The sequence below is a fragment of the Penicillium arizonense genome, assembly GCF_001773325.1.
Source record: "Penicillium arizonense strain CBS 141311 chromosome Unknown PENARI_contig039, whole genome shotgun sequence".
NCBI lineage: Eukaryota > Fungi > Ascomycota > Eurotiomycetes > Eurotiales > Aspergillaceae > Penicillium > Penicillium arizonense.
The window spans coordinates 1-26,221 of record NW_019173316.1 but is presented as its reverse complement, the minus strand read 5'-3'; the positions used below and the strand labels follow the sequence as shown (position 1 = coordinate 26,221).

General features: G+C 47.0%; 10 protein-coding genes across 10 annotated transcripts; 5 read left to right on the top strand and 5 right to left on the bottom strand.

Annotated features, from left to right (window-relative positions):
• Nucleotides 1–16: 16 nt before the first annotated feature.
• Nucleotides 17–1,547, bottom strand: PENARI_c039G05554 (uncharacterized protein; the record flags this gene model as incomplete). The annotated part of the gene is made up of 3 exons (XM_022637034.1): nucleotides 17–430; nucleotides 481–987; nucleotides 1,056–1,547. 3 exons carry the CDS (start codon nucleotides 1,545–1,547, stop codon nucleotides 17–19), a joined length of 1,413 nt encoding a protein of 470 aa, XP_022483107.1.
• Nucleotides 1,548–5,361: 3,814 nt separating this feature from the next.
• Nucleotides 5,362–5,843, bottom strand: PENARI_c039G10741 (uncharacterized protein; the record flags this gene model as incomplete). The annotated part of the gene is made up of 3 exons (XM_022637051.1): nucleotides 5,362–5,558; nucleotides 5,632–5,683; nucleotides 5,742–5,843. 3 exons carry the CDS (start codon nucleotides 5,841–5,843, stop codon nucleotides 5,362–5,364), a joined length of 351 nt encoding a protein of 116 aa, XP_022483088.1.
• Nucleotides 5,844–6,851: 1,008 nt separating this feature from the next.
• On the top strand, nucleotides 6,852–7,950 carry PENARI_c039G03469 (uncharacterized protein; the record flags this gene model as incomplete). The annotated part of the gene is made up of 3 exons (XM_022637028.1): nucleotides 6,852–7,197; nucleotides 7,252–7,273; nucleotides 7,335–7,950. The coding sequence occupies 3 exons, from the start codon at nucleotides 6,852–6,854 to the stop codon at nucleotides 7,948–7,950; spliced, it is 984 nt and encodes a 327-aa protein (XP_022483109.1).
• Nucleotides 7,951–8,837: 887 nt separating this feature from the next.
• On the top strand, nucleotides 8,838–9,252 carry PENARI_c039G10628 (uncharacterized protein; the record flags this gene model as incomplete). The annotated part of the gene is made up of 2 exons (XM_022637050.1): nucleotides 8,838–9,031; nucleotides 9,081–9,252. The coding sequence occupies 2 exons, from the start codon at nucleotides 8,838–8,840 to the stop codon at nucleotides 9,250–9,252; spliced, it is 366 nt and encodes a 121-aa protein (XP_022483103.1).
• A 1,285-nt stretch (nucleotides 9,253–10,537) lies between these two features.
• PENARI_c039G03771 (uncharacterized protein) lies at nucleotides 10,538–11,499 on the bottom strand (the record flags this gene model as incomplete). Its single annotated transcript, XM_022637029.1, has 2 exons — nucleotides 10,538–10,825; nucleotides 10,894–11,499. The coding sequence occupies 2 exons, from the start codon at nucleotides 11,497–11,499 to the stop codon at nucleotides 10,538–10,540; spliced, it is 894 nt and encodes a 297-aa protein (XP_022483097.1).
• A 2,580-nt stretch (nucleotides 11,500–14,079) lies between these two features.
• PENARI_c039G02041 (uncharacterized protein) lies at nucleotides 14,080–14,292 on the top strand (the record flags this gene model as incomplete). The annotated part of the gene is made up of 2 exons (XM_022637023.1): nucleotides 14,080–14,136; nucleotides 14,197–14,292. 2 exons carry the CDS (start codon nucleotides 14,080–14,082, stop codon nucleotides 14,290–14,292), a joined length of 153 nt encoding a protein of 50 aa, XP_022483100.1.
• Nucleotides 14,293–17,484: 3,192 nt separating this feature from the next.
• PENARI_c039G09195 (MFS transporter) lies at nucleotides 17,485–19,142 on the top strand (the record flags this gene model as incomplete). Its single annotated transcript, XM_022637046.1, has 3 exons — nucleotides 17,485–18,946; nucleotides 18,997–19,089; nucleotides 19,138–19,142. The coding sequence occupies 3 exons, from the start codon at nucleotides 17,485–17,487 to the stop codon at nucleotides 19,140–19,142; spliced, it is 1,560 nt and encodes a 519-aa protein (XP_022483113.1).
• Nucleotides 19,143–20,184: 1,042 nt separating this feature from the next.
• On the bottom strand, nucleotides 20,185–21,094 carry PENARI_c039G01968 (uncharacterized protein; the record flags this gene model as incomplete). The annotated part of the gene is made up of 3 exons (XM_022637022.1): nucleotides 20,185–20,598; nucleotides 20,668–21,011; nucleotides 21,058–21,094. 3 exons carry the CDS (start codon nucleotides 21,092–21,094, stop codon nucleotides 20,185–20,187), a joined length of 795 nt encoding a protein of 264 aa, XP_022483110.1.
• An 872-nt stretch (nucleotides 21,095–21,966) lies between these two features.
• PENARI_c039G01478 (uncharacterized protein) lies at nucleotides 21,967–23,097 on the top strand (the record flags this gene model as incomplete). The annotated part of the gene is made up of 4 exons (XM_022637018.1): nucleotides 21,967–21,998; nucleotides 22,119–22,612; nucleotides 22,669–22,797; nucleotides 22,919–23,097. 4 exons carry the CDS (start codon nucleotides 21,967–21,969, stop codon nucleotides 23,095–23,097), a joined length of 834 nt encoding a protein of 277 aa, XP_022483122.1.
• Nucleotides 23,098–25,709: 2,612 nt separating this feature from the next.
• Nucleotides 25,710–26,180, bottom strand: PENARI_c039G10949 (uncharacterized protein; the record flags this gene model as incomplete). Its single annotated transcript, XM_022637053.1, has 1 exon — nucleotides 25,710–26,180. A coding segment is annotated over one exon (471 nt), but the record flags the coding sequence as incomplete, so codon positions are not given.
• Between the last annotated feature and the right edge of the window lie 41 nt (nucleotides 26,181–26,221).

The window sequence follows — 26,221 nt, the reverse complement described above, 5'->3', positions numbered from 1 at the left end:
AAAAGGTCAAATGACTCTAACACCGGAAACAAGCGAAGAAGGTACTGAAATAGGAGAGACCACAGGATGTATAATCGTCTCCCCTGGATCCAGTATTATCTTCCACAGCTTCCACGAGGTTCAAGGGGCTGAACTGCATCTGGGAGCTTTGTTGGTCAGCCCTCACGATGTAGAATGCAGCATCGTCCACGACAATGTTCGCCCAAGTCATATCGTTTTGCGTGAAGCTGATCTGTGCCGGATGAAGAAAATGTAGAGCATTGTCATGTGAAATACCATCTAAGCTCATCTCACGTCGGTAAAACTGGTAATCATTGTTTGGGTTGACAAGTTGGCCGAATTTGGTGAGGGCCTGTGTCTTGAAGCGACTTGCATTGACACCTTGGACAACGGCTGTTAGAGAATAGTTATTGCGGAGACGATGGAGCGACTGCAACAAACTGTCAGCACTGTTGAAAGCTAAGGAAATTGTCTCCATACTTCGGCGAGATCATCAATACGAGAGGAAAGCCCAATTTCAGCGTCCATAATTCGCTTGACTGCATTGGCGAGATGGTTCCATCGTGTGTTCAGGATACGCCGCGCTGGTTGACCCTCTTTAGTAAAAGCGGGAACAACGTACTCCGAAAATAGAGCTTGATCCTTTCTCGAAATGCCTTCTGCGAGGGCGGAGATATTAAACCATCGGATCTGCTCCAAAAATTCGTTGCTGGTATCAAGTGCTGAGTGCCAATCAACAGCAAGGGGCGCATAAAAGTCATAGAAACAAAACCTCAAGACTTCTAACTTTTGCAGTATGCTTTGTGTAGTTTCCGGCTCTGAGAGGACTTTCTTCAGTGGGTTGACCACACGGCAGAGTGATTCTTTGAGTCTTGCATCCAGTCTCGGTTTCGGTCCCTCCGTATTCTCACCCGGGGTGCTCAATTTTTGGCAGCCATCTTCAACGGCGGCACAGATGAAGGGGTCAGCATCGATTGCTTCCATAGCCTGTATATTGTTAGGATGTCTCTATGTTAGGTAGGGAAGGAAGCATCGGAAAGGCTGAGGTGACTAACTTCTTTCACATGAAACAAAGGATTGGCTGCCTCTTTGACCAATTTGGCATACAATTTATAGGCGAAGAGCTCGTAGTGCCAAAGGAAATCATCAATGTGCTCTGATGAAAGCCCAAATGCCTTGCGTACAAACTCTTCATATGGGATACTTCGGAACTTTTGGAAGCTTTCATCTGAGAGCATTCTAGCGAGACTCGCAGGGCTCTCCTGTACAAGCCGGGATAGATCAAACTCCCAGTGAGTCTGATTCGGGGAGCACCCTGCCCGACGAGGAGATTTGGTGTCTTCGTCGTCAATGAGGCCGAGCTTCCAAAGAAGCCCAATTGATTCTTTGTTCTTTTCGAGCAGCATTCTGCGAACATCGTTCGGTCCACGGTGTACTGGCTCTTCCCGCAAGTACCCGTTATTTTCATCGGCATGTTCGTGTTCTGTTTCGTCGTTTATCTGCGTGGATGCGACGCTTAAAGATGTCTTTGAACATACATGCTCCATGGCTGAAAATCCAGTTTATGTTAGCAAACGTTCGGAACGAGGAATATCAAAGTCCATCTCCTTGGTGAATTGAAAAGAGGCCCACCTTTTCGAACATTACAGGTATGCTGCACAAAAGTAGTCATCGTCTGTGAGAACTGAGCGTTGGAGACTTATTGTGAAGACAGAAAGACGCATGTATATATATAGTATGACGCGCTCTACACGCCAAGCATTTGAGTCTTGCTCGCATATACGTATCTTCGTAGTTGCAGCATAGCTCAAACCCCTGATTCCCACTTGGTGGAGCCCGATCCTTTGGCAAGATTGGGGAGACTCGCAAGGCCCGTGACAGGACCAGGCACCCCTGTCGGCTCTGTGAAAAGACCAGTGGCCACAGGTCTGGATCAGTGTATGCAAAACGTTAGGCTAAGATGATCACATTGCCGCAAACCTACCTGTGTGGGGCTCAATACTTCGATTAGTGCATCCGACTAACCATGCCGAGCAAGGCTCCACAAAGCGGTTCCCGGGACTCTTGGTATCAGCTCCGTAATTACGAAAACTTTCAATACATCATAATTCATCGAATTAAATCCTGAGGGAAACGGTGGGAAAGGACAACCAGGCAGAGGGATCCTGATGCCGCGCTTGTGACGCCTGGAACACTGGTATGAAATGAGGACCCACCACCAAACCACGTCCTCCCTTCCTCTCACACGCCCCTGCCGCCCGCTGAGGGCTAGATCACAAGTCTATCATTTCCAGGATGAGTTCATGCAACCGCAACCCACATCACACATCTATTTCCATCTGGTCTTGTGCGCGTTATCTAATGGAGTCTGCGCATTGATCGTTTACATGATCTCAAATATATATTTATATATTATCCCCGGCACTCATTTGCTTTTCTATGGAGCAACCTCTATTAACCACCCCTTCCAACCAGTTCACAGTCGGTTGAGTTACGGTCACTTTTGTGTCTGGAAGAACGTCATAGATTCATATCCGATTGACCATGGATTTTCCTCCGTCAAATTTTGCCCAACTACTGCCAGATAGCAATATACCAGGTCTCAATGCCAACGGCAACTGGTTGGTATCCAATGCAAATGGGCATTGGATTGAGACGCATCATCCATACCAAAGCGCTGCTTTCATCAACCCCGGTAGGGATTTCCTCCACAATCTCCCATTGAGATTCCGGAACCAAGGGACGTTTAGAGAGACTGATGCTCGCAAAAGATCAAGTGAACCCGTCAACCCTGCCCAGTTCGAATGCCTCACGACTTATGTATCCGCCAGTACACTATCCATTTTACTTCCATCCACCGCCGCCAGATAGAAGACTTGGCGTAACTTTCAATCTTGCCAACCCGCATCAAAACCGTCCAATTAGCCTGCCTCTTCACAGCACACTGATAACTGGACAACGCGGTCAGCCTTATGGGCAGCAGAACTCGCGGCTTTATACTGGCTCCTTGAACGAAATGTCACTTGTTTCCCAAAACCGCACAGGGGATACCAATAAGATTTCATGGACTTCAAGCCCTGGCGCGACTCTAAAGTCAACGAGTCCGCAGCCTGCCTCTGTGCAGCCTCCTGGGATGTCCTCTTCAACCCAATTGAAGAGACGCCGTGGAGAAGTGGCGCACACCTGTGTGAAATGTAGCAGGTGTTTCGGAAGTCACTCAGATTTGAGGCGTCACGTTCGCATCCGTAAGCAACTGCCAATTGTCCAAAAACTTTTGCTATACTGACTCGATCATTATCAGACACCGGAGAAAAGCCATTTATTTGCCCGTCTGGGTTGGCATGTTCTAGAAAAGATGCACTGAAACGCCACATCAGCAGGTCACACCGAGATGGGCTCACTTCGCCAAGCGGGCCACTCAAACCAATGGTTCAGGCTATTTTCAAGCCCCAAGCCCAGAACAACAATGCTTTTCTTGATATTGCCCGGAATGGCCAGACTCAGGCTGTTGCTAAACCGTCCTATCGTGTCATTCATGTTGAAGAGGGTCGGACACAGACAAAATCCGTGGCTGACTTCAAAGACCCATTTTGTATAGAATGGCAAGTATGGTCGTTGCAGGGAGAGCCACTGTAAGTCTTTTGCTTTCGACAGGTTCAAACCATGTTAATGAAGATTAGGAGTGATATATTTACTCATCGGGTGAGGTTGACAGAAGATAAAATCGTTGAGACTGAGAGAGCGATACATCCATGGCTGTGGGAGCCATGCATGGCCGACAGCTTGAAAAAGGACCCGGTCGTGGGAAAACCAAGGGTGATCGTTAAAGAAGGGTATGTCTCCAGTTTACCACCACAGACATCATTTACTAACTACAAATGCCAGCTCTACTGCCAATGACTGCTTGTGGGTAAGCTATTCCCATACATCCTGTGCTGTTCTAATAAAATAAAGAGCATTTTCAATACGAGCGGCAACAATACTCGTACCAACGGGGTGTGAAGATAAAGCACCGGTCACGGTTAAAGCTGACTTTTTAAAATGGATTCCAATTGTGATCATGGAGGACAGTACAGCCTCAAGACCTCCATTGGTAGTTGCACCTAATGAGAAGGTCTCTCTGTCCATGGCCAGAACAGGCACGCTAAAGAACCCGGCGACTGTTCACTTGGATAGAGCAAGTCATCCACAGAGCAGCTTCATTTACAAGGCAATCCCAGACCCAGATGACGAACTTAATGATCCTGCCTGACCAAGGCCTACCTTGGACTGATTATAGATTGAGAAGATTCCAGGGGGTGACCGTCAAGTTGTCATAGAGATGCTTCGAAAAACCGGTATAGCTTGCAAGGGCACTTTTTACGCAACAGTCTTTGCGACTTTGAGTGACCAGGCATGCACAAGCGCTTTGAGAGCATGGGTGCACACACCTACAGCTTTACCACAGGACTGTGGTATGCTGGCCAGCCGGACTCACTTGTTCATCAAGTCATTAATTGCAGAAAACCGGAGACATACCCTTTCGGTGGTATTTCAAAGCAGCTGCATTAAACAGCTCGAAGGAGATATTGCAGGCCTGAAAATGGCACCGATAGATAAATGGAGGATCTGCCTTTGCTTGTGGTTAATAAAGCTGGAAAGTTCCCATCAGGGCAAGCTGAAACGTGCGCCATACTCTTGATCTGCGCGTAAATGTTGCTGATACCTAGCAGAATTCATCTCGCATATCCCTAATCTATGAGATTAATCAACAGCGATGGAAGATGTTTTGCCAGAGTTCTACCCTGGTTTGGGAGTAGAAGCGCAAAGCCGTTTACAGCTTCATCTATCTGGGAGTGCTTCGTTGCAACAAAGGTTGCCGTCAAACGATACTTCTTGTTTCTGCAGATTGAGCGAATGTTTGTGTATTGTTGTTCCAGGGAGTCCCCTACTCGAGAATCGCATTTCCGAGACATAGACTTCAATGGGCTATGGATGTTATCAGTTTAAATAAATTTGTACCAATTCTGTGCTTTGCTTGATGGCTGGTTGGGGTTTGAGGTCACAGCCTCGAAGCTCCTGTTTGAAATAGTGCCTTTTCATTTCTAGCTTTCCGATTGTATTCTATGCATCAATTCTGTTTCAATTCTTCACGACGAAAGAAGATTGTAATGTGAAAAAACATCAGAAATTATTATAGGACTAAAGTTACTAAAGCGCTCTAGGTTGGCAAATTTCCCTTGCATTCAGTGTAAGAATTGAACTATTCTTGTCACCCATCTTGATTATCAAACACGAAAAAGTCCGTAGAGTAGAACATTTGAAATCCTTGAATACTGCCTTCTGAACATGTCAACGAAGACACAGGCAGCTCGATTCATATCAATGGTCCCTACAGAAGAACGCAATAAAGCTCTTTGGGTCCATATTTCCGTTGGCGAGTTTGCTGTTGTTTTTGACAGAACCACCCTCGAGGCTATGTTTTCCGACTGAGCCAGTTCTCTTGCCATCGATAACGCTACCGTTAATTACTTGCGAGCTACCATCGATTTGGGTGGCTTTGCTAGAGTGATCTGTAGCTGCATATCTGATTAGTTGCTGCATCACAAAACGTGTAGGCAAATCAGAGAGTGGCGGTAATGGCGGTGGTACCTTGGCTATTTTTCTGGTCGTTTTTACCTGGGGCAAGACCTGACGGCGGACACTGGTTAAACAACTCAAATATTAGTGGAAATTCGAGAATAAGCAAGGGAAAATCTTACCGTAGACTCCGCAAGTAACCGTCTCCCATCTGTTTCCTGGTGGGATGTGATGGACGATCTACGATTGTGGTCACGAGGACTTTGGAGGGTGATTTCAGTCATACTGAGGAATCAGTCTGAGAATGGATGAGCGAGTTGGGATTTGATTTATTCCTTGAGTTGGTGCAGAAATGGGAGTGGACGGAAAAGTCCCTGCTTTTATGGCGGACTCTAACCCTTGGTAAATACGAGGTATGCCGTAGATTCCTGCAAGTTTCATTTAATAGGCTGAAAATAGCTGTGTAATCAATGCCCGTAGTGACCAGTGAAAAGCCTTGTCCGGTGGAACCAACAGTATATGCGAAGCGAAGGTTCAGACCACGGAATTGTCGGCTACCTCGGACCCCTTGGTTAGGAAACAGCCTTTGGCGGGCCCATCTATATTCTGAATGGGCATAGCACTGAGATTTATCGCATTGGATTACCCCCACTAAAGTCGTGCTATCAGGCAGAGGGTAGAGCCGGTTTGGGGACAGAGCGGCCCTCCCTGTTTACCACACACAGCCTTCGCACAGGGTAGCATTCCCATTCTTCCTGTGAAACCAAGCCCTCGAGGTACTCCAGAAAACCGACTTTTCCTTGGCACTGGGGCGGCTTCAGCCACGACAAAGGCCCTAGTATGCAAGCATGACCAATAGCGACCAACTTGCGGGTGGATCACATCAGTTGAAGGTTTCTACCAAGGATTTGGAATCAGTAGCGGTAACTCCGATTATCCTATCTGGGCAAGAGCAGACTACAGTGTCTCCCACCGGGTCCACCATGACCTGTATCTTAAAATGTGCGCCCGTCCTCCATGGACAGCTATGCTCATTAGCTCGGCCAAATAACGTTTATGCGTCTCGCGGGAATGTCACGCCTCCTTTGACAACTTCGTCTCTCATGTCTCCCTGTACAGTACTACTTGTCTGTTCGCTATCTCTCTTAATTGGATTGAATCTCAACAACGCCCCTGTGTTCCCAATAAAGGAGTCACCGTTCTGATTGATATTGTCCCTGGAGAACTCGGGAACCACGGACTCGGAAACATTTCGGCCTCCGGATGACAGTTTCAATCATTCATGGCTTGCAATGGAACTACCGAATCTCGACCCCTGGACGCCTACGGAAACGGATGATATGTACAGTTTGCAAGTACCGCCGCCATATGGATCGATGCCTCACTCAATGAATTACTTGGCGCCACCACAGTTGCAAGCTCCCATCCCAATAAGTTCATCGGCCGTCTACGAATCGTTTGCTTCCCCGAGTCGGGCCCCAATATCGACCCTACCCTCGTCGCTGGCGCGTGCGTCTCACTCTCGCAAGGGACCTGCTGCCAAATCAACACCTCCTAGGCCGCTTACCGACGAATACCGACGAATGATATGCTTATACCACGAGCGAAACAAGGCAGCAAAACAGACTGAAATTGGAGGTTAGTACGGTATATTTGCGTTATTGCAATATGTTGACAGGGACAAATGAATAGCCTTATTCGGAGTGGAAAGAAGGTAAGCTAGGAATATTTTTAAAACATCTCTGTACCCGATGTACCCTGACATGACGCTATAGCACTGTTTCAAAAATAGTCAAGCGGAAAGAAAGATATCTCCTCATCAACAACCGCGGCCAGTCTCCAGAAAACCGAACTAAGGGGCGTGTTCCGGACCTTAAAACGGCGCTTTCGAACTTGGTAAAGCAATACCAAAAAAGCAAAATTCCGATAAATGACGAGATACTCATGGACAAGGCACTTGCTTTTGCCCACGCCTGCAGTCTTACAGAAGGCAGCGGAGCATTGGACAAGGACTGGCTGGAAAAATTTAAGCGGGAAAACAACATGTCATTTGCCCACAACCGGCCTTGCACGAAGGATGGCCAAGCAAGGCACACCCAGCCGCAAGGCATCACCTCGAATATAATAACCAGAAACATGAACGATATTTCGCCAATCAGTGTCCGTGAACCTCCTTCGACTGGTCAGGCACGAGGTGCCATGGAGCTCGTAATAGACTATTTCGACAAGATCGGAAAAGTATCTCCCCAGGAACGTGTGAGCATCGGCAGAGTTATGGAACGTCTCGAAAACGACCACAGGATGTTCCGCGTGAAAAATAACTGGTGTGTCCAACCCTCGGGTGAGGTTCCCCTTGGTCTTGATGCTACGCTTCCTACCAATTTGTTCTAGCGTATCATTCGCGATGGCTGTTCTTTTCATAGATGTAAGCCTTGCTCTAGTTTCTTTCCAGCTCAATAAAACTTGCTCTTCACTTAAACAAACATTCCAACTTCGCGTCCACCCAACCTGAAGCCCCAGAAATACCAGTATCGCGTAAGTTATAATGCACAACAAAGCGGATTGTGAGTCCCGAGAAGAGGCTATATATCTTTCCAAGAACACAATGACAGTTCGTTCGTATTCCGTAATATATACATTGAGTACAAACAATCCCCCATTCTTGCACAGACCCGTACAGACCTCCGTCCATAATTGTGATCTTCATCGATGGGGGCATTGGTATAGAATTTGTTGCCGATATCTTTGCAAAACCTACAGAAGCGGTAGGATGATATACAAGCATCTTCTCGGGGCTTAATCATACTGTTGCACTGTGCAATGTATTCTCTGTGGGGGACACCAGAATCTGTTGCTGTTTCGGGGGTCTGCTGGTCGAGGGATGGTTAGTGATCGTTGTTCTGGGTGGGAGAATTGGGAGAGGATAGAGAATAATGAAAGACCGTGTCTATCTGCTGTAGATTTGGCCACAAGGTGCTAGCTGTGGAGTCGCAATTGCCCATTCTCGCCTCCTGGCGGTTCAATACGTCGAAGCACCATAGTCGCAAGTAGGACACCTTTGGAAAGTGGGTAGAGTTAAACACCCCAGAAGCTCTTCCAATGGATTAGAACTTGGATCGAAAGTCAGGTGAAGCTGAGCTCAAAATGAAGCGTGGGCGAGTAAGGAGACTGGAGTGAGGAAAAGCGTGGAATCCGACCCGCTCTGCCTCAACTAGCCACTCAGACACTGGATTTGGGCTACAGTCACCGGTGAAATGGGATAGCCCGTAAATGCCTGCATGGGCCCCCTGGGTACCATTTCTACCATTGGAAGGCTGGGAATGCTGGTCATCACTGGCCGGAGAACCGCAAGCAAGCTATCTCTAGCCATCACCACTGAACACAGCCAATTTGGCGTTGCAATATTATCCAATGGCGGCACCATGCTGGCCTTGCTCAGTTGGCCCTTGGTGTTTGAAGCCCACTCAGTTGGGTATGTGCATGCTCCCCTAGGTGCTTTACTGACCCAAGCAAATATCCAGCCGCATTGCCTACTGTTTCAACGGCCTCCTGGGTCAAAAACTGGGAATGACTCTAATCTCCTCAGGTCGATTACTTCGGAGCAATACCGGCTCAAAGCAGCGTCTCATCCACTCCAGGATGGAGGATAGAAGCCAGGCTATGTGCTACAACCGGCTCATTCTGTCGATGTAAAGGAGTAAGTATTGTGTTCCAAGGGTTGCGAGATCCGCCTCCAGCTGATCTTCCAGCCTGGGCAATCCGTATTCTCCTTCACACGCCATGCCAGTGAAGCTGCTTGTTGCCATTCTATCTGATACCTGATTCCACCATGCTCATTCTCTTTTCCTCTAAACCAGGTCGACCATGATCAGGCATCAGGGCACGGTTCCATGTTCGGCTCAGCCTTCTTCCTACAACTATCGTTAAGGAGTTGGAAGATTGGTGAGACTCGCCCCGTTAGCATTCACCTCCGACCGCCGAAGCGATTCCCATCGACCGAAGCAACTCCCCAGATGTGACCTGCGCTGTTGCTTCTCTCCGCTGCACCTCTACCTTCTGCAATACACAGTCAAAATCAATCGATCCAGTGCGATATATGTGTCGGTGCTGGTTATCCCGAAACCAACCGCATATCTGGGTCTACACGGATTACGATGAGCATGCAACTCAATAGAGCTAGGTCATATTGGGGATATCAATGGAAACACTATAATGGGTTTGATTGCTGGAACACACAGAACTGATAGGTGATGTATGGGGCAAACTATGAGTGAGATTTTGAGAACAGGCGCAACGCGTAAAATGGCTACGAGTTTTTTGGTCGCATCTCATATGTACCTGCAGCTAGACTAGGTCTTATTGTATCTTTTCAGGCTAGCCATTCCACGAGGTATATATTCTGCCTATCATTGCCAAACAGATACTCCCCAAACTCTAGCGCGTCTCTAGATACCCTAGTCTACGAATGCGAGCCATCTCTATTACTGCCAGTTGGGCACAAAACGGGCACGTCGCAAAGATTCCTCCTCGATATCTGCAAGCCAAATTACGATGGACAGAGCAACTTGATGGACAGAATGAGAATATGACCATTCATGCCCGCATAAACGTTGCTTTGAAGTTGGACAAATCGAAAATTGATGGACACGTGGAACGACCTAAACACCGAGCGAATAATTGTCTTCATGTAGATAGTAAATGATCCGTCGAAATGAAGCGCCAGTCTTGATTTCGGCTTAGTATTAAAATATTTTTTCAAAAGAAGTTCCGAGATCGTTATAACAGGATTATGACTTGAGTAACCTCAGCTTGCCCAACAGGCAGCTACAGAACGCTTAATTAATATCAAATTCGCTACCATCTGGAAAGTATTGACTGGAACAGCGGAGCCGATTTTTGCTCCGTATGAGGCTCATGCAGGTCATAGAATTAGAAGAACATACATCAACGCGGTGCTTTGTTTTAAGAGCAGAGGCTTTCAGTTCTCGGCAGATATACGCGGAAGGGAAGCGTCAAAGTCTTGTGTCCAGCTCATCGTGGAGGAGTGCGTATATGTTTGCTGGAAACGTGCAGCAAGACCACTCAGAATTTCGAACATATCTCCCAGGTTGCATGAGTTCTCTTTGAACAGTTGTTGAATGGGGCCTGCTATGAATGAAAGGCGGGGCGTATCAGGCAGGGGCATGTTGTTTTCCACGTCAGGTTGAAAGACCATGAGACATTTGGCAAGGGTTTGATGAGCAAATGGACTTAGTGTCCGAAGATGCTGTAAGACTTAGCCAGCTGGCCCTGAAATATGCGGGTATATTGCCCTGAAGATCTTGGATCACTAACCTTCTCCACCGTTGAATAGAGAGTGATTTCCTTCGGGTATTCCTTCATATGTTCCAGGAAAAGAACCCCAAGGGCCCTGTGTTGCTGAAGAAACCATTCTACTGATGGTGCTTCATACCCAAGGGCGGCGCGAACAATGTCTTCGAAAGCTATCTGTCTGAATTGGAAGTGACTTTCCGCTTCGATATCCAGGGCGATTGTTTGAGCGTCTGATAAGTCTTCTGGTGCAGGGGGAAACCAGCGCCACGGAGTCAACTGAGGAGGTGCAGGTATCGATCGACGTAGGATCTCTCTCACTTTCTCATGATTCGAGAGTTCAGAAAGGGAGTGATTCTCAGAGGGCTCTGATATGGCAGCGAGGAACGAATTGAGTACACTCGGAGGGCGTCTCTCCAGTATGTACTTTACATATTCCATATCGCGAAAGAAGCCGAAGCGAAGTCCCTGGAAAATGGCTTCGATGTCATAAGCCGACAGCGTGATGGCTGCATATTCTTCCCACCATCGATCCCGCACAAAGAATTGAGGGGTCTCCAACTTTGACAGGAAGATATTGGGAGATGATGCCATCAAATTAGGAGCATGACTGGGAAGGTTGTGCACCATACTGGATTACCTCGGGAAACAAAACTATCGTTTTATCGAGGATGGGGAATGAATACGAATTTGAAGCCACCTTCAGACATAGTATATATCCACCTTTATCTTACCGCTAGTATTACCGTGTGTATTGCAAACAGCGGTCACCCCTGCATGTTCTGGCATCGCGAACTTGGTTGTGGTGGGGCCAGAATGAGGGCTGGATTATGCGGGTGTGATTGGGTCACTGCCTACGCGCCAGACAGCACCGCTACCAGCAGCAAGTGGTGATCCTGACGCGCTTTGACTGCTGCAAATGAGGTACCGTTGGGAGACTTGGAAGACCAATCCATACGCTAAGGCCGTGGGTGGCAACTCTTAGCTCACCTTTCTTACATGTACACGGACTAAACAGGAACCTCTATTTATTTTCCAAGTTAGCAACGCCACGTCTCTTCCATCTATGAAGCACAAGCTCCCCTAAAATGGCCCAGCCTAATTCTCCTCTGCTATCCCCAATAGTTTTGCAACGAGTGCGATTACTCTTAAAAACAAAACTACTAGGCATGAGAGACATGTGAGAGAGTCGTTCTCAGCGAGGCTCACGAGAAGGCTCTTATGCTAATTGATCAAGGTCGTCATGAAGCACCTGGCGCCAGAGACTCAGCCTGTGAGACAGCAAACAGGGTAGTGTGGCAGAGCTGTACTTAAAAGGTCTCGAGTAACATCCCATCGGCTGGGTTACAGCAGCAAGTTGGAGAACTGAGGCAGACAGGCAGTGTGGCATATCTCAACACACTGCGAATGGATTTCTGATTGAGCCTTCGATCAACATTATAATCACAGAGCATCACGCATAGTATTTCCGAGGGGCAGATCCATCCATTGTTGTGTGGGCTTCCACCTTTGCAACACAACGACCGAACGCACCCGCTTTCCTAGCTCCGAAACAGGCATGACGTTCTACCAGAGACCTTTCCGCGGAATGGTAGCCACACGGTCTCTTGGTAGAAACTAGGAAATTTGAAACCCCGCCTTTGGCGCTGGGAGCCCCAGTTTGTATTGTATTTTGGTGTATGCGAAAAGGAGATCCGATGGTCTGGAGGACAATTCTTGGGCGCGTATGCACGGGCATTCTGTCTAGGAGATTCTTGATGGTGCTTGGATTCGACTCGTTGAAGCAAGGAACTGCGAATGGCATGAAGCTATTAGCTCTAGAATGAAAGGCTAGATTGAGATTGCTGACGAAAATACCTGTAAAGGAACGGGGAAGCCCTCACAACCTTTCTTGAACTCTCATCGGCGGCGACCTTAAGGGAGGGATACTAGAGTGATTTGTTTCCGAATGTGACAGGACTGTCCGAAAGTATACTGTGTCCCGACTGACTCTGGAATCAATCAGCTCACTGTTCAATGCATATGAGATTTACTGCGGATCAAAGAAAGCAAGAAGGCTGGATGGAAGGAAAAGGTTGGGAAGGAAAGATGAGACCACGCCCGAGTGACTACGGACATCTTTTACCTAGAGACTTTGCTTTGAGCCCTGCTCAGGTCCTGCTCACACGAGTGCCCCTAATGAGGTCTCTCTTGGGTAGGGAAACTCGGAAGAATTCTGGTCGATCAACAGAAGCAGAGTGAATCGAAATTCGGGGCTTTCGTTTGCCTATCGACTCCATTGAAGAATGGTCAAATATGAGGCTTGAGTGGGAAAGCCCCTCAATAAGAAGAGTTCACGAGTGGCGTGGACGAAATGAGTTGTGGGAAGCAGGTCTGGGCAAAGGGAGGGAAAGTACTGCGGTCTTCCTGCTTTAGGCGAAGAAGATTTCGGTTCATCTACTGCCATCAGTTTTAGGCGCACTCTTCTCCGGATTACCTCGTCCAGCTTTGAAGTCTGTGACTGACACCACAACTGATTCATTTTAATGCCTTTGTTCTCTCTTCGTTATTGCACTGGACAGTTTTGTTTCACACCAGAGGAGGGGCGTCAGCGCGTCACTTGAGCCCATCGGGGTACGAGTTGGCTCAACCCAGCACTTCAAGTTTTCGGTATGAGGCTTAAACGCAAACAACAGGTGACTGACATGGCAACTTAAATGTGTTAATTTAGCTAATCTCCATAATGACAGTTTCGACCTACCCATCCACTTCAGCCATCGATGGGTCGAGACCAGATTACCACCACATTCGATGGAAATGAGCCTACCTCCGCACAATCACAAATGTTTCTAAGAACAAGTTTGCCCCAAGACATCTCGACTTGGATACGACTGCTATTCGACTAAGGCAACTTGAATGAGCCAGCGACCGTGGTACGAGCCCCGAGGGCTCAAGTAATCGATCGATCGATTATCCCTGTTGCAAATGTTCATGTGCATGCCTCCGAGTGCGACAGCTTCACGAATCCTGATGAGACAATCACTGAAAGGCACATATTTTATTCAGGCACACTTGTGCCCCGGAGCGAGTTGAGACAGTCCTCGCCATAGTTCGGACGTAAACAATGATCTACCGTTACGCCTTGTGGGATAGACTGGGCTCAAAATGCTATGCACTTGAACTCTTGCACCTTGAGACGCTGGAGTCATAATTTTCTCTTGAACATACAATATGCCCTACAGAGCTCGTACTTACAACCTTCCCTCGGCCGGCACTGGGGATACGTATGTAAGCGCACATGCATTTCCACGCTTGAGCCTCGGAATGCTAACAGAAGTGCTCCTCTAGTTCCTAACGACGGCTGCACGAAATGCGTGTGAGAATCGCATCATCGCAAACGAGCCCACCACTTTAGATCCTCCAAGCCGCCCTCACAAGGATTGAGTCACTCCCGCCTTTTCCGCCTCGCCGCTCCTTCGTCGCCTCATGGTTTCTGATACAGGACTGGTCGGTTGCATGAGATATGAAATTATTGCAAGTGAATGCCGTGCCCTACACGGACTTTTGGACTTGTGATGTGCGCCCTTCTCATTGCTATCTTAAAGCTTTGGCAGCAGAAAGAGGCATAATAGTTTTTCAGTACTTCTAGTCCTGCTGAGTTATTAGAAAGATATAACATAGTGAGTTCTTAACGGTGCCGCTCTGGCCAACGAAGATGCTATATTCGCTGAGAACTATGAAAGAGAGACCAGAATGCTCCAGAAAGACTATAGAACACGTCTCTGACCTCAACACGCACTCAGACTGTATTCCAGGTTCCTTCCGCCTGACATTGTTGTTACCGCGGGATGGCATCCTTCTTTGACAATGGACAATCGAGGCTGCCATTGTATCCCGGAGTATCATAGGTTTCCGACTCCATATTTCCCGGACAGCGCGTTGCCTAATTGTACGTCACATTCGCATGACACGCCGCCGCAGTACGCAATAGCTGTAAGAAAGTGACATCGCTTCCTGCATATCCGTAGTATATGTGGCAGTGGCCCGCATTCCTCTAACGAAGTTCTTCTAGCCTCAGGGTTTTAGAGCAATACTCCCGGTCCGCTCAAGACTCAAGCTGTGGGGAGAGAAAAGTACATTTCCCGTTCTCGAAGCACAGGTAGCCATATTTCATCTTGAGCGACAAGAAAGACTCTGCCACGCCCATCTGTATTCAGCCTAAAAAGGAATGTTTCTATAAAGGCTTATATCGCATAGAGCGGATACGAAAACGATCAACCTCATTCAGTAGCTCAATATCGCCGATAGGTTTGCCTATGAGTCGCCAATATTGCTGTTCGATGGCCCACTTTCGCAAACTGTGCTAAGTACCCGATAAGTCGCGCAATTGGCAAGACATACTAGCGTAAAACCCACATAGGCCATCACTCAAAAGTTCCGCTGGTTCCGATAGCCCTCGGACGCTTTCGCACAAAAATTTTAAACCCCATATCTATCATCTATTTCCATCTACCTGTGTAGCCACACACCATTGGGAGTTGGAAAATGTCAAGCTCTGTCCCACCACGTCCGCGCAGCTGTAGTGTGTCTACCCTGGACAAAGAATCAGAGTCTTCTCCAATTTTTGCTCCCAATTGTGCCATATCACCATTCATTTTCAAAACGGGAAAGTCTCCCAGAGGCCAAAGTAAGCTCTCCTAGTGTTCGACTCTCATTCCAAGGTGGCTAATTGATTCGTGACAAAGCGCCCCGAGCCTGTGAAAGATGTCGTCTGAAAAGAACGGGATGTGATTCAATTAAAAGCCAACAATGGCCGTGTACTCAGTGTTTCAAGTCAAACTCAGCCTGCAAGTTGCCTGGAGGCATGCCAGATGTCCCCATCATTCGTTCCACAGCTTCCGGGCACGCTATCAAAAACGTAACCAACCAGAAGATTGTGGTACTGGAAACAGCCGAAATTACCCAAAATGATGCGATGGTACCAAAAAGCGTACCTCACTGTGTTCAAGAAGGCCTCAGAAACCCGACTCAACCTCAGGATTACAAACAAGGAATGTGCATACGAGATAAGGACGGCAACAACTGCAACAGCCAGTCACCACCAGTGGCGCGTTAATTCAATGCTGCGTCACCAAAAAGAGCAAGAGAAGAACAGGATGTTTCATCGTCAAGCTTCACCGAATCCCTAAGTGGATCGCAAGTCAGTGATTATGTGTGGACACAAGGAAGCTAGGACATGCTACGAGCCCTTCAAAAAGCGCTAGAGATAACTTCTAGTACTAAAAGAAAGATGTTTCTGTACTGATCGTAGTTCTGCATTGATCTGGGAATGCTCCGGCTGAATTGGCAAGTGTGGCATTAATTAAAATGATGAATTCCAATGTTCCGCTGGATCTACCGCAGACGGCGATTTCCAGTCTTGAATAACCTTATTAAATCATGATTGGGAGGCAATATTCACATTTGATAGCAACCGCAGACAAAATAGTGTTGGACTAGATGGGTATTGACAAAATTGTTTAATACAGAGCAATCTTATAGCTTTCTCAAAATCGGCTTGACTAATACTCATTGGATAACTCTTCCCTGGACGCGTCCCTAATTCTTTAGCGTAGAGACTTTATTGCGCAAGCCGCATCAAGGTGAGGGCCGCAGTTTTATTCCCCTAGTATTTTGCCGCCATATAGTACAGTGAGTATTAATTATTATGGATCCACTTATAATGTATTAACATGTGGCAGGATACAGGACTGTACTGAAGCATTTTTCCTTTTTTTGATGTGGCTTGCTCGAAGCATTATCTGCGTTAAAACCTTGGCAATCGGTGCGGGCAAGAGTTATTCAGTGTGCTTTAGTCAAGCCGATTCCGAGATTGGCGGTTAGTCTAAGCACTCCTCGGTGGAATCAGTCTCGAGACCCTCCGCTAAATGTTACTCAATGCACCTGAGTAACCGCCGCACTATTGGCATCGCTATTATTAGCAATTTACGAATTTTATAAAATACAGGGTGTTAATCATGGTCTGTTGATAAGATTAATGAGCGCAGAACTACTCATCAGCCGAGGTCACTCCCGCAGCCATACTTTAATCAAGTTCAAACATGGCATTTTGTTTTAGTATTTATTCCAGATTCCCATAATTGGGGCTTGCATGGTTTCTAATACCCCGAAGGTTCCCTGAAGTAAAGACGGTATCTGATCGGTAGCTCTTGTCCCTCAAACCCAGCCTTCAGTATCCACAATACGTTCTAACCAGTCTCGAATTCAGAACAATAATAACCTTAGATTAAGTCGTATCTAGGCCGTCATGATCTCCGAGCTTCTCGAATCTTGCGCTCCTCGGCTTCTCTAATTTCTCGGTCAAATCCCGATTCAAAATGACCAAGAGAAAGTCACCGAGGACCGAGCTGTGTAATTCCCATTTTCAGTTAAATGTGACATCTCAATATACCATTCATTCTACCGGATTACACTATACTCCTTTCGTGTGAGGAAAGCATTCAATCTTGATGTATGTTCTGCTTATAAAAGAAGTCCGCCCCCGGTGTCTTTCAGCAGCCATCCGATCGACAAGCTCATTCTTTAGTAAACTCTGAGACCACGACCATCCCCATTTACGTCATCTGAGTCTAAATCATGTCTCATGTTGATGCTTTACAGCACAGCGACGGCTGTGGTGGTGGAAATCTGTCGAGAACTTCCGCAACCACTAAACTGGAAACTGGACTTGGCGACGAAGACACGCTCAGTGATGAAGACATATGGAAATGGGGCAATGACCCATGTAACCCCTACAACTGGCCGACAGAGTGTAAGGTTTATCAGGTGCTGATGATGGCCTCGGCAGCATTTACGAGGTGGACAAACCCTTCCTCAATTGTACCTTTCATTCAGGCTAACGAAGTACTCAGCTCACTTGGCGTTTCTATTCTGTCACCAGCACATTCGCAGTTCATGGAAGAGTTTGAAGTCGGTAGCACAGCCGCAATCCTTCCTTTGTCGCTTTACGTATCGGCCCTAGCCCTGGGTCCAGTAATGGGTGGACCGCTGTCCGAGACAATTGGAAGGTATCCTGTTTACGTTGGGTCGGTAGCACTTGGAAGTATATTCACCCTTGGCGTTGGCCTAAGTCACACATTCACCGCAGTTTGTGTGTTGCGATTCCTCTCAGGCTTTTGCTTCGCCCCTCCTTTGGCTATCGCTGCAGGAACAATCAATGAAACATTCAAGCCCGCCTCTCGGGCTATCCCATCGACGATATTTATCCTGACTCCTTTCCTTGGTCCAGGTCTAGGGCAAGTATTATATGCTTACCATGATACCGACAGCCTTACTGACCTTTACAGACCTGTCATTGGTAGTTTCTTGGTCAATCGGAAGGGCTGGCGCTGGACTCAGTGGACCTTGCTATTTTTTGCCATGTGCACTATCATCACAACATTCATCGCTCGAGAGACGTTCCATCCAGTGATCAAGTGCCGGCGCTCTAAGAGGCTTGGCTTGTCTTTCCCCCCTCCATCACCGCTTTCCGCAAAGATTCGAGTGTTCGCGGCTATCGCCCTTCTCCGTCCAGCTCAGATGATGCTTACTGAGCCCATTGTTGCCTTGATCTGCCTCTATGTGGCATGCGAATTTGCAACACTTTTCACCTTCTTTGCTGCCTTTCCCCTTGTTTTCCAGGGTATTTACGGATTTGGGGTTGAGGATTCTGGTTTGGTCTTTCTCTCTATAGTTGTCGGGTGTTTGTTTGGTGCCATCACTGTGTTGTTATGCGACATATTCCTCTACCGTCAGAAGGCAGCAAGCTATCGGGAACTACCGATACCACCCGAGTTTCGCCTCTACCCATCTTTAATGGGCAGTATCGGGTTACCCATTAGCCTTTTCTGGTTTGGTTGGACCTCCCGAACCGACATCTCATGGCCGTGGCCTGTGGCTGCAACTATGGTTTTTGCCTGGGGAAATATTTGCATCTTCGTTAGTACAGCCCAGTATATCGTCGATACCTACCATGGTTTGACGGTGGCAAGCGCGATGAGTGCAAACAGCCTGGCTAGGTATGGGCTTGCAGCCGCGTTTCCGCTCTTCGCAGTTCAAAGTGAGTAGTTCCAATATTTCTATACACAACCCTACTCACCCGCAATCTAGTGTTTACGAAACTAGGGATTGCGTGGGCCTCTAGCATACTCGGATTCATGGCCGTTGGACTTCTACCTGTTCCTTGGGTATTATTCCTCAAAGGTAAGAATTTGAGGGCCCTAAGCCGATTTGACACAGTTAGAGCGTAAGACTAGGAGTCACCGAGCCGAACCAATCGGTTCGCAATCAACCATGACCACATATTGTATATAAACTCTCTTACACTGCGTCAGGGATACAACCAATCAGTTATTTATCCAAATTACAACAAACACTGAAAACACCGAATAAGGTCACGTTGGACTGATATTGGTTCCCTGTGAAATCCTAACCCTTGTACGCTCTTCGGCCGCCCTTACTAGGTTTGTTATAAAACCAATCTGTTGCTTCCAGTCGCGGCAGGATGTTCATCCCATTCTATTTCTGTGGACCAAACGAGGAATAATAATGACCTGCCAAAAATAGTGTGCTGGGGCTTTACTCTGTCACAGACGTCCCGCTTCCAGTTTTATTCCACAGACCTCTCTCGGCACACTCAGACATTATTTGTGAAACCCTGTGTTTACTGGCAGAACGCTTTAAGACGTAGGTGTTTTCGCTTTGCGACCCCCGGCATTACCTGTGCACCAGGTGGAAGTGGTTTCGCCTTCAACGTAAGAAATGGGAAGACAGACCGATCATTTGGGAACTACTATGAAATACACTTGATCCGTTGATAGTTTCGAAACCTTCCCAACGTTTACACCAATCCAAGTGCTGGGCTGCTTGAACTTCAGCGACGCTACAGATCAGGATCGATGAAACAGGGCCATAGAGAGATTCCAAAACCCACAAAGGTGCGGTCACATCGTGGCCGAGTGCACATTTCCGTTTCCGAAAGAACATATAGACCTTCTGTTCCATAGGTTCCGCTTTAATTCTATATTGTTGGGTCCAATTCTGCGTGGTGATATCCCTTCTAACCATTGTGATTAACCCAAAATTGATGACCCAATCCCCTTCTGTCTTAGACTCAAGGAATGTAGATTCCGTAAGAATGAATTCTCTCATGTAGGCAATAAGTTATCTACCTAATAAAAGGTATATTCATACTAGATTAAGCCTTTTGTTTTTATTGCTTAAGAGAGCGGTAAGATATCAGGTACTAAGGAGAAAACTCGCGTATGTGGCGCAGAGGCAGAGAGGATGGCTACTCAATTACCGGGCTAATACCTCGATCCCAGTTGGCACTCCGTGTGGCACATATGAAAATGAAGAAATGGCCCTTTGCGCTTTGTCCTTCTCGCCAACGACGTCAATTCCTGCGCAGGATTCGTGCACTTGTGCAGGCATTCCTAACACTTTTTTCAAGAAGCGTTCGAGAGATTGACGGAAACTCATATATTCCTTACTCTGAGGCACATAGTGGCCGCCAAAAAAGCCGAAAGAATATGCGTATGCACACTGTTTTGCGAGTCCCGCTGTCTGGGCGGGGGTCACTGTTTCATCAAGCGTGCCGAAGGTGTGAAACGTGGGAGTCGCAATCTTGGGGTAATAAAAGGCTTCATAGCACTTATTCCCCAGCTGGAAGCCACTCAGGCATATGACGAATCGTAATTTCAAGTGGCGTGCCTATATATGGCCATGCCAATCAGATATAAGTTGATATTAAGGACAATGGACAGGAAGCACTTGAATTACCTTCCATGGGATACCACAAAGTGTTTTCCTTTTCTCCAGCAACGAGGCGACAATGGCAGCCATAGCAGCACCCGATGAAAATCCAATGATGCCGCTAAAAGGACCGTCTTCGTCGAGGGTATTGAAGATATGCTCAAGAGATTTCTCCAATCCACGAATTTTGTCGTGCTCTGGTTCCCCATGACCCCAAACCTTTTGGTCCTTGTTGTCATCCTCATCTGGATAGGCCGGTAAGACACCAGACAAAAATTGAAACTCAAACTGTATGTCGTCTGATAAAGTGCGAAACACTTCTCGCACGTAGCGGGTTTTCGGCTTGATGATTTCTGCCGATTGCCCGTGACCTACAATTGTTAGCTCCTACCCGCACATGTGTTCAAGGCGATGTACCATGGAGGATCAAGATTTTGTGAAGTTCGGAGGCCATTTGAATCTGATAAGCCAGCAAATAAAAATATAGAATTACAGGTAAATAATAAGAATGGCCTAGGTTCTCATAGTCACAGACGAGGCTTCCTTTACATCTGGTACGACTTAGGACGGTTGTAGAAGTGTTTCCGGATTGCCCTCTAGATTCTAATTCCCAGCGTAAATGTAGGAGGTAATTAACTCAAATTATTTAGTTTTCACATCTTGTACATCGTATTCAGCGGATCTTTCAAGTAGCTACGACTAGCATAGCGGGAAAGATAATCACAACTTGCTCAATGTTTCGGTAAGCACTCATCGAAAAAGCAAATACACTACTCAGTATTTCGCATCGGAAACCCAGCTTTGTGAGACTAGGGTGGCGTAAAATTGAATGACACATGAAAAGAGTTATGGGCCATTGCCACCGCCAAAACCTCCCATTCAACCAAAGTCAAAAGTCGACTACAGCTACAGTTATTTTGCTGAGCGAAATCTTTAGCTAGGGGCAAACTAGTAGAGCTCAATCTTGTCGCTGGAACTGTCTAATTAGATTTCCTCAAACTTCTGAACATTTGCATTGCGTGGTTTCCGGTCCCAATTAATCATTCGTATTCATCATTCTAATAAATCGCAATAATCAGATCAGCCAAACGAAGATTCCGTTTGTATTATTTCATCATTTAGTGTTTGCTTTGCGTTTGAGTATAATATTAATAACCAATTGAGTGGCTGGCTCTTGAGTGTCAAATAATGTGATTTTCTGAATGTCCTGTATTAATTTGCAGACCGAGTCAACTCGAGGAAGCCTCCTAGAAAGGTGAACAATATTTTACCTTATAAATAAGAGTCCTCTTCTACAGGAACAGAACCCGAACGCAACCTAAGTCAATGGATACTTCTGCTATCGACTATGATGCTTCGTAAGTCACCCGTGAGAATGAGGCTTGCCCCGACTAAAAGCTAGATCTCCCGATGAGCCCATACTGGGATGAATAGCAATTTGAATTGGCAGAGAAAGGTGCTAACAACTGAACCCTCAGCTCGACCTTGCATCTCAACCGAGAGCAGTCCAACTCACAACAGATGGACTCTTTGAGACTGACACTCCTATCAGCGCTTGCAAACTCCAAGTCGTACCAAAAGGTTTTGCAAGGTGGCCATAATCTTGCACGATTCATGAATATACCGCTCATGAGTGATATACTTGCGGAGAAGATTTCCTATTTGTTCAGCGAAGTTTGCCCGCACATTCGAGACAGCGAGGACAAAGACAGCGAGAACTGTATCAGTTGGGTCGATGTGGTTCGTGAGGACCCATTTGAGGTTGAGCAGCATAATGAGAAATACCGTTTTCGTCTATCCGACCGACAGGGGGTATTCGAAATGACTCAATTTGACTACGACTTCATTCTTTCGGGACTTCCTCGAAAGCTTATTAATCCACAAACGCATACTGGTGATATTCTTGCGGAAATAAGCGCAATTGATTTACTGACATCAGAAATGAAAGCTTGGAGAGGTGTGGCGGCAGAAAGTGAGCAGCCGTCTCTTGACAACGGGTTCTATCATCAGGCTAACTTGTGTTGGCAGTCAGTGAGACTATTGACGACACACTCCATCGACTGAGTGAAAGGCTCATCAAGCTTGAGGATTTAGATGTCCCTGAATTCTTGTTTCAGGAGCCTTTAGTAGCTTTCCCTGGTGCCAACGTGGAAAGTGGTACGCCTTGTCACGGGTCCAATAATGCTCCAATAACCAGGTCCAATGGCAAAAAACGGACATGTGAGCCTCACTTGGAAAACGAATCTTGAAGAAAGACGCATCTAACGGCGACGCGCAGCACTCCCTTGTGGTCGGCGATGGACTGCTGAAGAAAAAGACATTCTGCCATTGTGGTTTGAATCGAAAGCAGCTTTGCCTGTGAAAGACATTGAATCCCAGTTCGAGCAAGATTTTGGTCATCGTCGAAGCATAGGTGCTATCCAAGCCATGTTAAATAGAAAGAAACGAAAGTCTTAAGAATTGAGAAATGCAAGCATTTACCCTCGATTGCAAATTGCATTTTGCTGCATGATTTGTTTTTGTGCTCAGTGTCTAATTGTATTTCTATCAAGGCCGCTCTCCACGGGGCGAGCAATGAATTCCTGCGATAAATTTAATATAATGTGAACGGCCGTTTTTCTTTACCCGGAGCCCTCGACAAAGGCATGTACGACTTACAACAACTATGTAGGTCCATTACTTATACGTCGCATGCCTCGTTTCCTGGGGCATAATTACAGCCTCGGCAGAACCTGCCAAGTTCAAGCCTCCTATTCTACTGACAGGTTATCCATGTGGTACAGGCCGGGACATTAGGTTACATATATATTGTAGCAGCATCGATATGTATTTGATAACCACTCATCTGGCCGCGTTTGTATCCCGGATACGCCACTTAATCTGCTAACCATCAATGACGAACATGCCACCAGTTACCACAATCATACATAAACGCGTCGTTTCACAGGGTTTACCGACTCCTTACTGAAACACCCATTTTTCGTGCATCGCCTCCGAGCTTTAGGCCTTTGGTCGGATGAACAAAGCCTCCGCCCGAATGGCATCCAGCCACTCACTGGACGAATTTCCTGGGATCTGAACAGACCCTTTGAGAAAGATTTTCCGGCGCTCGACCTTTTCCAGCCATGGCTGTAGCACTATAGGTACAGTGGGTGGGACAGAAAGCAAAAACGATGTGTTGAGATATGCTGTGAATGCTAGCTTGCAATAATCGGTGAGAATCCGGTCCATTAAGAACGCCACATATCCACCAAAAGGGTTACCATCATAATCACATGCGCTGGGAGGGACCCAGCTGCAATACAGACTCCAACCCCCATCCCGATCGATGAGGTGTGAAGATAGGGTGGTAACCTTGGAATAAAGGGAGCATTTTCTCCTCAGAAGCCTCATTTAACGATGGCTTTATGGGAGGCTTTAGAAGTTGGAGACTCGTGTTGCACTTCCATAGTGATATGACTCACCACAGATGGTCTAGGCAGCTCAGCGCTTATATCACAAGATGCACTGGCTCTATACGTCTCCGCCAAGCAGTGATATCCACGAAAGGAGCGGAGGAAAAGCGAAGTTACAAAGCGCGCGTTCATGGTTTGTAGTCAAAGATAATGACAGTAAGAAGGGGTAGAGATGGTGTGTTAAGACGTACGATTGGACTAGCTGTGCTGCAGGAAGCATCCGATTCAACGAGATTGTTTAAGTCTGAACCCCAGGATCAAGTCTTTCTCCACCTATTCATAGTGATAAGATACATTAACTGAGAGCCCAGCGGAGTGTGCAATTGTCAATAATGATGAAAGGTCCACCACCTAGCTGGCCCTTGCACATGAATCCTGAATGTAATATGCCTGAGGCATAAATGCTGATATCACAACATGGTGGAGAGACCGTCTAATGTGTGGATAAGCTCGTTGTCAAATATATATATTGAGAAGAAACCTTCGTTATCTCGGGGAAGCCAACAGAGGCCAGTCGGCATTCAATTTAACTCACTAAGCTTTAGTGCCGTTGCTTTAATTCAGCACGATTGAATTAAATAATGAGCAATTGGTACCGGAAAAACGGGATATACATCAAAAGCGAATTGAACACTCATTGCCTTGATTTCACCAACAGAGGGTTTAGCGATTTGTTCATTGAAATCAGTCCGCCCAAATACATCCCTTTCTACCATAGATCCCCCCAACTTGACTGACACTTGATGAATATAATGGTGCAAGGCTCTGAATTCATGGGGGCCACGTTGAGCGTTTACGCCCGCAGGCTGAGGTTGCTTAAATTACTGTTGTTTGCTAGAAGATAACAGCTATTCAACCGAGCCTTACAGAAAGCTGCTACGGTAGATTTCGTTCTGGGATGAGTAAAGGCCAATGATGAATGCCGAAAAATCAAAGCAACTTGAATTTCCTTTGGAGCCCACCCTGTCTGATTTGAGTAAAGAAGAAAGAAACGCGTCCTGCGTGCACCGTTGACCCCGCTACCTATACATTGCAAAGTAGATAAGTGCTCAAGGAGGGTGCTCGGCCAGCTCCCTATTTGTTGGGTTCGGCTTGTGTGAGTATAGCCTCCCGGCCCAACCAATTTTTGGCTTGGCGACGGGCGCCCGACGATACTGCTTTCGCCTAGTCCACTCGCTCCACAACCCCACCAATTCAACTCTCCCCTCGGCGCAACAGCTACCGTATGGTGTACGACTTGCAGAATCCCTGAGATATGCGATAGCAGGACAGTAATCAGGAACGGCGCGACCGAGCCAAACCTTCAAAACCAAGGGCGCTCTCCATCACCTCCCCTTAGTACTATTTCCGGAGCCAGGGACAGTCATTCTTATGATAAGAAACATGCGGTTGATGAATCCCGCCTATAATTACTATATATCCTTTCCGAGCGGCTCGCCCAGAATTATTCAAGCAGGCTACCTCAATTCACGGTGGTAGTTATCGACAACTCCGCATGGCAAGGATCTGGGCCTGACACCCATCACCGGTAAACTACGCACCAGGAGAGACGGACTGGAACCGGGTTTGATTTCGCGGGGAGCTAACGACAAAAGATCTATCTTGGATACTGTATCAGGGCATTTCTACATAATCGTCAAAGCCTGGCAGTGCTGGTGGATCAGGGATAGAAAATGTCGACGCATTAACATCCGGAACGGCTGGGTTGTCGAGCATAGCGAATTGCTTGGACTGGTCCAGCCAGGACCCTTGAGCCACATCGGAATCTGATAGCAATGTGCTGATGTATGCGTTTTGAGACGCATCTATCTCCGCTTCGGCCATTTTGGTCACGGACGAGGAGGCATCAAACAAGTCCTTCAAAATCTTCTCATGTTCTTTCCGCGAAACGTAGTTTGTGCGGTCCAGGGTCGCGTCGTCCAGGCGTTTTTCCAGTTCTTGCGTCTTCTGCTTTGACTCATTGAGCTCCGACATGAGCTTTCGGACCTTCCCTTGTAGTTGGGCTTTTTCAAGGTCCCACCTCCGCGCAGTATCTGCGGCCTCTTTTAGTTGCGATGTGAGCTGTCGACGATCTTGGTCGGCCTTCTTGAAAATGGTGTTGCAATTGGCGTGCACAATGTCAGACT